This window comes from Malurus melanocephalus, unplaced genomic scaffold (assembly GCF_030028575.1).
Source record: "Malurus melanocephalus ecotype Western Australia unplaced genomic scaffold, MMel_1.1 scaffold_143, whole genome shotgun sequence".
In the NCBI taxonomy this organism is placed as follows: domain Eukaryota; kingdom Metazoa; phylum Chordata; class Aves; order Passeriformes; family Maluridae; genus Malurus; species Malurus melanocephalus.
Window position 1 is genome coordinate 1,068,671 of NW_026623375.1, and position 9,519 is coordinate 1,078,189.

General features: G+C 57.1%; 2 protein-coding genes across 2 annotated transcripts; one reads left to right on the plus strand and one right to left on the minus strand.

Moving 5' to 3' along the window:
• Window positions 1-767: 767 nt before the first annotated feature.
• On the plus strand, window positions 768-4,901 carry BRICD5 (BRICHOS domain containing 5). Its single transcript, XM_057371263.1, has 6 exons — window positions 768-793; window positions 1,817-2,009; window positions 2,490-2,642; window positions 2,832-2,939; window positions 3,812-3,965; window positions 4,428-4,901. Exons 1-6 carry the CDS (start codon window positions 768-770, stop codon window positions 4,520-4,522), a joined length of 729 nt encoding a protein of 242 aa, XP_057227246.1. The 3' UTR covers window positions 4,523-4,901.
• A 2-nt stretch (window positions 4,902-4,903) lies between these two features.
• On the minus strand, window positions 4,904-9,455 carry MLST8 (MTOR associated protein, LST8 homolog). The gene is made up of 8 exons (XM_057371229.1): window positions 9,106-9,455; window positions 8,948-8,999; window positions 8,715-8,877; window positions 8,550-8,625; window positions 6,711-6,863; window positions 6,495-6,619; window positions 5,900-6,063; window positions 4,904-5,417 (listed from the first exon to the last, which is right to left on the minus strand). The coding sequence occupies exons 1-8, from the start codon at window positions 9,232-9,234 to the stop codon at window positions 5,299-5,301; spliced, it is 981 nt and encodes a 326-aa protein (XP_057227212.1). The 5' UTR covers window positions 9,235-9,455; the 3' UTR covers window positions 4,904-5,298.
• Between the last annotated feature and the right edge of the window lie 64 nt (window positions 9,456-9,519).

Sequence of the window (9,519 nt, forward strand, 5' to 3'; positions counted from 1 at the left end):
ACCCAGTTTGTTCAACCCTAGGCTGTGCTTGATAGGAAAATGTCCAAAACCTGCATTTTCCCTGGATAGGCATCACATGAAGGAATTCTGAGCTTTTCCTTGCCTCCACACCTTGGTTATGTCTGGCTGGCGGATCTCAGACATTTTGGGTGTTCCTGGACCGCTCAGGATCTGGTGATCTGGGAATGCTGTTCCCACAGGGAGTTTCTCAGGAAAGGACACAGGTGACAGTGCAAGTGCAGCACAGGCTGTGGCGGTGACTTTGTGGCAGAGCCCCTTTTCCAAGRGTGGCACAGGTGTGTCTGTGCAGCCCAGGCTGGGACAGCAGCATCAACACCTGGCTCCAGCCCACGGAGCTCCGGCAGCACAGGGTTCCCGTTGAAATGTGGGAATTRCCGCTGCCACAAGGGCAGGCTGCCACTGTCCTCTGGTCATTTGATCTCTCAATGAGCCTCACCTGGACCCGTGCTGGGCCCTGCCAACCCCGAGGGCACACAAAGACCCCGATTGTGGCTCCTGCCCCTCCCGGGGGTGAGCAGGAAGAGCCGCGCCGGGCACTGACAGCAGCGCTCAGCTCCCGCTCTGGCCTCAAGTTTCCCCTCCCGCGGAGCCCTTTGGCTGCGAGGGACAGGTATTTATGCCCCATGGACACACGTTTAGGTTTCCCAGGTGTGCCTGGAGCCGGGATCATGCCCAGTCTGTGCGTGGGCAGGAGGCAGAGCGGCAGCAGCCAGGTCCTCGCCTGAAGTGGAGGATGGAAAGAGGGGATGGTGGCGGCCGTGCTGCTCCTGCAGTGAGTATTCCCTGTTCCTGCAGTGAGTATTCCCTGTTCCTGCAGTGGGTGTTCCCTGTTCCTGCTGTGGGTATTCCCTGTTCCTGCACTATTCCCTGCCCCTGCAGTGGGTATTCCCTGTTCCTGCTGTGGCTATTCCTTGTTCCTGCTGCTTTCGGGCAAAGGCTGGCTCTGTCCTTCCCCTGGGACTTGACTTTGGACAAAGCTGTGACAGGACAAGGGGCAATAGCTTCTCTCTGCCAGAGGGCAGGATTGGATGGGACACCGGGGAGAAATTCTTCCTTGTGAGGATGGGGAGGCCCTGGTACAGGGTGCCCAGAGAAGCTGTGGYTGCCCCTGGATCCCTGGAAGTGTCCAAGGTCAGGCTGGATGGGGCTTGGAGCAGCCTGGGATAGTGGAAGGTGTCCCAAGGCTGGATGAGCCCATCCTCATGGCAGCTGGAGCACATCCTGGGCATGGATTGAATTTCTCCATCCTTCAGAGGACTGAGAAACAGGTTATTTTTTAAATGTGGGCTGTGTTTGAGATTATTGAAAGCACATTTTCTGCTTCGTAAAAATCCCATTACGTGCCATGAAGTTAAATTTAATTGCTTCGATATAAGAATTAAAGTAAATTAATAGAGCCAATAGAAATGTCACAGCACTGCCAAGCTCTTTTCCTTGGTCTCATGGAGAAAAACTTAGCAAGAAAAYCCAACACAGCCAAGCACTGGGAGGGGAACAGAAGCAGGATCACTCCACACGGGATCTGATTCCAATGCTGATGGTTCCACTGGGGATTTCTGCTGTAAACCAAAATATTTTAATTTGTTGTTCCCTTGTGTCTGGAAAGCTGCTGCTCAGCCCTGCCYTGGGGGCTTTGCAGCTTCCCTGGCTGTGGCAGTGCTGGTTACCAGGATGCTGGATCTGGAATTCCAGCGCTGTGGGATAAAAGCTCCAGGTGCCAATGGTCTGACAGCTCTACGCTCCAACCTGTTTGCACAAGGATTTGTGTCATGAGCTAGAAACATTTTTGATGAAGAAGGATTGACAGAAGGGTCAATTTTAATTCCTGTTCCTCCTTSTTTTGCCCTGGCTCCCAGGACACGAGGGCCACAGCACACTTCCCAGCTCCCTCCAGGACCTTCTGGATCATCTTGTCCGTTGCCTTGTTTTTTGCAGTTGTTGGCGTCAGTGTCGTGGGGGTTCTCAGCTTCTCCCCCAGTTCTGCCCAGGTAAGGGATCCCAATCCAGGCAGGAAGCCTCCTCCTGCCTGCAGCCCTGATTTGTGTGGGAAGCAGCTCCCAGGAGTGATGAGCGGGCTGAGATCTGGGCTGGCTCCGCTGGCTCAGTCCTTGGACAATGCAGGAAGGTGCAGCAAAGCAGGGAGGTGCTGGCAGTGACAGAGGCTGGGAGCCSCTGGCCCTTTCCTCCAGAACTGGTGCCTCTCCCCAGCTCTGATGATGGAGTGAGTCATGGATCATCCTTTCCATGGGTCGCTGGCCCTTTCCTCCAGAACTGGTGCCTCTCCCCAGCTCTGATGATGGAGTGAGTCATGGATCATCCTTTCCATGGGTCAGAGCCCCCTTCTCTCTGCCAATAAATCAGTCAGACACGGAGCAGGGAGCAGCCCAGGGCCCAGCTGTGGATGTTGGTGAGCGATGCTGCACACAAGCATTGATGGTGGGTGCTCCCCTCCCACTGCTCGTGCCCAGGCTGGCTCCCAGCTCGTCCGAGTGACRCTCCAGGGCCAGCAGGACCCGCTGAGGAACCAGACAGCCGTGGTGGACAAGGCCAGGAGCACCGTCACCTACTACATCACCTCGCAGAGCAACCTGAGCGCCGTGGTGCTGTACGACAGCAGGAACGTGAGTGAGGGGGCACAGAGGGGAGCGGGGGGCATAGACCAGGACAACCAGCTCGTGTTTGCTGCCTTCCTCTGCACCTTAAGTCAGGAAACACAGAGCAGGGGGAAGGAGGATGTCCATTTTWGGGGGCTCCTGGGACAGGGGTGGCTGCCTGTGCCATCTGCTCCAAGGGGCACATCTGTCTGGCAGGGCTACGTGTGCTACAAGCCACTGGAGCAGCGAGCCTGCTACCTGAGGAGGATGGACCCCTGGGACCTGCAGACCCTGCAGACGGCTCTCAACACCTCTGAGCACAGCGTGAGCAGCTGCTGCAGCATTCCTGGCACATCCRGGGGTGGGGGATGGATTGAGCTCTGCACGGGGTCACTAAACATTCTCCTCTGTGTGGATTGGCAGGGGTGACTCCACCCCAGAGGATCCAGAGTGGGGGCTCTCCCAGCTGGGGGAGCAGTGGCAACCCCTGTTCTGAGGAATTCAGTGTTCAGGGGGCACAGGAGCAGARCTGTGCCCCAGGCTGGGCTCTGAGCCAGCTCTGAGCAGCCATTCCCAGGTTTCTCCATACCCTGATTCCTGTGGGAAGCAGAGCTGCAGGCTGGGGCAGGGGGATGTGGCCYATGGAGGTGAATAGCAGGGCTCCCATCCGACCTGCTCCCACTGGATTCTGTTACCTGCTCAAAAACCTGGGCAAGGAAAAACAAAGGGGGTTTGTTACCAATTCACAGCAAAGAAAGCTGGAGGAAATCATATATACAGACCCTCCAAACAAAATGTCAGCGGATGCCTGGGYAGGGGCAGATTCCATTTCCAGAAGACAGAAAGCCCCATTTTTTTTGTGCCCCTGCCATCTGGTCTCCATTTCCTCAGGGGCTCCCGGGGGCTTCTTAGTCCTCACCTTACTCCAAGAGGAATGTAGGAACACAGGCTCCCAAAGGGAATGCAAGGAGAAAGCACCTGCCCAGCCCTGAGGGTCCTAAATGGAAATAAAGTGGATGGTGCTACGGCTGCCATCAGCCCACAAACAGAAAACAAGACCTGGCAGGCTCACCTGGGAGCTGGGACAGGGCTGCTGGCAGGAGAAACCTGCCAGGGATGCCCTGGGAGCCAGAGCAGGGCTGTGGGGCCAGAGGCCAAAGTGCCTTGGGAGGATCTAACAGGGATGTTTCTTTCAGGCTCAGCAGCTGCTACATCACAACAACCAGACCAAGTTCTACCGRGAGTTCCTGGGCATTGTGGCGGGGGAGCAGGTGGACCCCAGGGGCCTGGGAGAGGCTGTGCAGACCCTGTGTGAGCACACATCCATCTTCTGGGTGCGCAGAGGGCAGGGTAAGTGRGACACTCCCCTTGGCAGTGGAAGCMAGAGCTTTTCTAGCACCTCTAAGAGGATCAGGCTCTGCTGTGCAACAGCTGATGCATCACAGGACAGGCTGCCAAGGCCCAGGACAGGGACAGGTGACCTCTAGTGCAAAATCAGACCATCCCCGAGCGCTGGCCACCCCCTGTACCCATCCCTTGTCCTGAGCCGTGGCCCTGGGATGGGCTCTGAGCCCGTGCCCTGGCAGCACAGCACAGCCAGCACAGAGCTGTCCCCTGAGACACCGCTGGTTAATCCCTGTTACCTTCATCCTCAGCCAAAGCAGCCTGCTGAGCTGTCAGCCTGCTCTGTCTCACTCCAGCTTTAATAAAAAAGGTCATTCCCCGAGGCTTYCCCCTCTCTTGGCTCCCCGGGGACTCACAGCTGCAGAACCAGAGCACAGCTCTCACTGCTCTGTCCTTGCTCACTGGCAGGGCCGGGGAGGCAGCGCCTCATCTACCTGTGCATCGAYATTTGCTTCCCGAGCAACATCTGTGTCTCCATCTGCTTCTATTACCTGCCCGAGTAAGAGCTGCAGCCAYGGCCGCCCTCTCTGCCCTCACACTTGAACTGCAGTCCTGAAGAGCCTCTGACTTCCACACGGAAGGGAACACCTACACCATCCCCAGAGCTGCCTGCTGATTCCACGCTGCAGGTCAGGAGAGTTCAGAGAAACACGAGGCCTCTGCTCAGCACTGTCAGCACAGACACTCTGCAGCTCTGCTCCAGGGCTGCGCCTCATCYGTAGGAATTAGGAGACCCAGGATAGAGGAATTGTGGGGAGTAGCTGGAGCTCTGAGGCTCCAGGCCCTGTTCAACACAAGGTGGTTGTTACATTTTGGGGGGTGGTTGGCTTTAGGACAGCAGCTCTCCAAGTCACTCTATGAAACACTCTGAATAAAAGGATTGCAAACAGAGACAAGAGCTGCTTCTCCTCTTTGCTCAGCCTCTCCCATCACTTGGAAAGGCTGACTTTTATTCTTTTCCCACTCTGGGGTAYAAAACCATCCAAAGCTGTCAGCAGCCGATGCCCCAGGGATTCCTCCAGCTGAACCGTACCCGTGTCCCTGCAGCAGGATTGTGCCTCTCTCTCCCATCCCCTCCCTCAGAGGCTGCACACATTTCAGCAATGTCCTCCCTGGAGCTGAAGCTTCGTGTCACCCCAGGCAGCTGCAGCTGCTCCTCTCAGGGCCCCAGCCCTCTCATCCAGGAGGGGATGGGTACAGTGCATGTCCCAGGCACTGGAGAGGGTCTGACAAGGCAAGGGGAAACAAGTAGAGGTCCTGTCCTTGCCACACGTGCCTGTTATCCCAACACGCTGTCGTTGAAGGCCAGGCACACCACGGCTTTCTGGTGGCCACTGTATTCCCTCTTGATCTCTCCTGTCTCCACACACCACAGTCTGGCCAGGTTATCAGATGAGGCTGGAACAGAGAGAGAAAAGAGCAGTGGGATATATTTCTTTGTCATTATTATTATATTATTATTATTATAACATTATTATATTATTATTATTATAAGAAATACTATCCTCTTGCTTCATTCAGCCATCCTTAGGGCTGGTGATGACCAGCAAGGCAGAGCAGCTCAGTGCATTTCTCTTTTATGTGGCGTTTAATTGTTTTGGAGTGCAGTGACTATGGAAATTACCCCAGGTGTGTTKAAAGGGCTAACATGCTGTGAACTGTGAGATGAACAGCAGAGCTGGAGATCTCCTCTCCAGTTTAAACAGCTGCTCCACTGTGGCACAGACAAAATGTTCAGTTGGCAGAATGTGTTGGGGGCCTGGGGCTGGGTGCTCCCACCTCACACCCCCTGTGCCTCAGGCCCTGGCAGTGTCCTGGCCAGAGGTACTGGTCAGGCCTGGCTGGTGCAGGGCCCTGGCACAGTCCCAGCAGTGCCTCACCTGTGACGATGTACTGGGAGTCCCCAGAGAAGGCACAGTCCCACATCCAGCCCCGGGACGTCTCCCCGGGRTTGTTGCTCTTAATGCTCAGCTCTGTCATCAGAGAGAAGTTTGAAGTCCTCCAGATCTTGCACGTCTGATCAGCAGAACAGGTGGCCAAAAGCCTGCAAGAAGGAGACATGWGAGGGCAACCTCATTAGTCACTGTCCCGCCGAGGGCCTCTTGTTACCATGGGCCTGGGCCAGGGCCAGTGATGGCCTGGCGACATGCCCCCATTGCAACCAGATCTYCTTATGCCTGCACCATCTGATTCAGGAGATTCCAGCTGAACAGACTCCATGAAGGAGCTCACACTTTRTGGGTTTGGATCCCAGCTGTAGAACAGCTCATGGCTGCAAACCTTGCTGAGCTCAGGGAGCACGAGCAGAACGCCACTGACAGCAACCCTGTGGTGGCACATCCCCTGCCTCCTGTCCTGCTCCTCCCTGGGGACCTGCAGTGTGGGGCCAGCAGCAGCCACAGCTGGAGGCACAGCTGGAAAGGCCTGGAAAGGCCGTGTTTGCCCTGACAGGGAGGTGAGGGGCTCCACACTCACGTGGAGTCAGGGCTGAACTTGCACTGCAGGGCGTAGCGGTTGTGTGCCGGGATCTTGGTCTTGGGGATCAGCTGTGTCACCTCCTCGCCGATGCCACCCGTCAGGTTCCACACGTAGCAGTTTCCCTGCGGGCACACAATGGGATCAGTGTCCTGGCTGGCAGATCCCTGAACCCAGCCCAGCTCCCCCATCCCAGCACACCCCAGCAGAGCTCACCGAGCTGTTCACAGCTGCCATGTAACTGGCATCGGGGTCAATATGCACCGAATTCACCGACACCTCGGGCTCGGGGATGAGCTGCTCGTTGTGGTCAGTTTTCAGGTCCCAGATGTGGATGGCCCCGCTCTGGTCRCCCACGATCAGCTCCGCCTGCAGGGACACGATGGCCATGTCTCTCTGGGCACTGCTCTGGGTCCTGTCCTGCCTCCTCCCTCCCCAGCTCAGAGCTGTTTCCCACTCAGGCTGTCTGTGACATTCTGCAGAAGGCTATTTCCCTCCCCRGAAGTGTTTGCTGATTTTCTAAACCCCAGGGCAAACAGCAGCTGCCCCATGCCAGGGCTGTGGCACAGCTCCAGCTCCAGACGACATCCACAGGAGCCAAGTGGTTTTCAGCACGTCTGAGAGGCAGCATTAAAGGGCAGATTGGCCAGCAAACAACTGAAGCACTCAAGGGTGCAGGGATACCTGAAAAACACAACCTGAAGTGGGTTTTTCTCTCTCTCCCCTTCTCAGGGGAAGGACGAGAGCCAAGGGCAGGAGTCCTGGCTCTGATCCCGTGCTCAGAGCAGAAGACAATGCTGGCATGTCTCCACTACAAACCAGGGCTTTATCGACAGTCCTGCACTGTCCATAATTTTAGCAGAATCCCTAGAGGAGATCAGGTCATCAGGCACAGCTAATCCTGTCCCTGGGAGCAGAGGCTGGTTCTGAGGAGACAAACACCACTCAATATGTTTATCTGACTGCACAAAAGCCTCTTCTGGGCTCCTCACTCCTCTCAGCCCCCTCTCAGCAGGTGTAAATGCTGAGTCTAAAGTTTTCACGGCTTTACCCAGACCGTGAGGAATCTCTGGATAATTGGATCAGCATTTCTGCAGGARCTGCAGAGGCACAGAACTATCTGAACAAATGCTGCCATCTTTGGACTAATTAACCCCCTTCTGTTCACAACCAACACTCTGCACCTTAGCAGCATCTTGGTCAGGGATTATTTCCCATCAAGATCTATGTGCAGCAGTATTTATTTAACACATTGTCACAGCACTGACATTAAAAGAGCATTTGGATAAAGTCTGATCTCAAATTTAGTCGGAAATTCCAGATTTACAAAATTAAGCCATTGCCCAATGAAATGCAAGGGAACATTTCCATTACTCAGCATTTTACAGAGGCTTGCACTGCCCTGGCTGCAGGCAAAACCACAACCCTGCAATCCCAGCCCAACCAGGCCATTAGCACTGAYTGATCCCTATTGATTTCCCTGCTGCTGGTCCCTTTAGCCTCTTCAGGAGCCTCCACTCTCCCTCTGCTCAGCAACAGCCCCTGAACCCACTGGCGAATCTCAACCATACCCATCCTGAAAGRAATCATGGCCAAAGGCCCCAGGATGCTTTTTCTTGGCAGTGTTGCCACCCTCAAGCTTCCCAGCTTACCCCAGACTTTCAGCTCCACTCCCATCACATCTCCAGTGATGTTCAGGGGCAGAGCCAGCTCCAAGGGTGTGTTCCTTCCCATGGGATGAGCCCAGCACAGCCCCTGTATTGTGCCTTTGCAACCACCACTATGTTATTAGCATAAACACATYGTGGGAGGCCCCCAGGCYATCTTCTGCTGGGATACACYTCTGYAGCACCCAGTGGAGCCACAGGAACAGGGTGCCCAGAGAAGCTGTGGCTGCCCCTGGAYCCCTGGAAGTGTCCWAGGCCAGGCTGGAYRGGGTTTGGAGCAGCCTGGTCCAGTGGAAGGTGTCCCTGCCCATGGGACATGGATGAGSTTTAAGCTCCCTTCCACAGGATTCTCTAAGCAGGCAAACCCCAGAGGAGACAGTGTCCTCACCTGGTTGGGGTGCAGGCACACACAGTTGATGGGAGCGTTCACCTGGAAAATGCGTTGGCACTGGAGGTTCCTGGACCTGTGATAGACAGAAAACGAGGAGCACTCAGGGGTGTGAGACCCCACAGCTCGAGGGTGCTGCCGGAGCGGGGAACCCCCCGTGCCCACCTGAGGTCCCAGATCCGGGCCATGCAGTCCTCCCCGCCCGTGTACATCCAGCGCCCGTCCTCGTGGAACCCCACCGAGGTGATGTTCTTGCTCACGCCGTCGTAGTTGATGACGGGGTTGGGGTTGTTGGAGTTGAGGTCGTACATGCGGATGTGCTGGTACCCTACAAGCASCGGGCAGCGGGTGAGCACCGGCCCGGCTCCCGGAGTGCCCCACGGGACAGGAGCGCTCACCTGCGGCCGCGATCATGCTCCGGTCCGGCGTGATCTCCAGGGCGTTCACCTGCTGCGGCCGCCGTTAAGGGCCATAGGAAGCATCAGCCGGGCCCGACCCGGGGGATGGAACGCGGGAGCGGCCCCGAGCTGCCGGGACGGCGGGGAGAGAAGGATACGGAGTCCTGGTGCTGCACCGTGCGGGTGCAGATGCCGCTGTGCGCCTGCCAGAACCGCACCGTGTGGTCGTAGCCGGCCGTGGCCAGGATGACCGGGTCGCTGCCCACCGTGCCCTGAGCCGCGTTCATGGTGCCGCCGCTCCCGGAGCCGCCGCGCCGCGCCCCGCCCGCGCTCGGGGGACTCCCTAAAGCCTGCGGGGTGTCTGACGCTCTGCGAGGTGTCTGTCACCCTGCGGGGTCTCTGTCACCCCGCGGGGTCTCGGCCCAGCCCGCGGGTTCCCCTCAGCCCCGTGTCCCCCCGGTCCGGTCCCGGTCCCGCTCCGCTGCCGGCTCTGCGCATGCGCACAGCGCCACCCCCAGCGCGCAGCCGCCCCCGACCGCATCCGGCCCGAGTGCGCATGCGCGGGAGCGGGG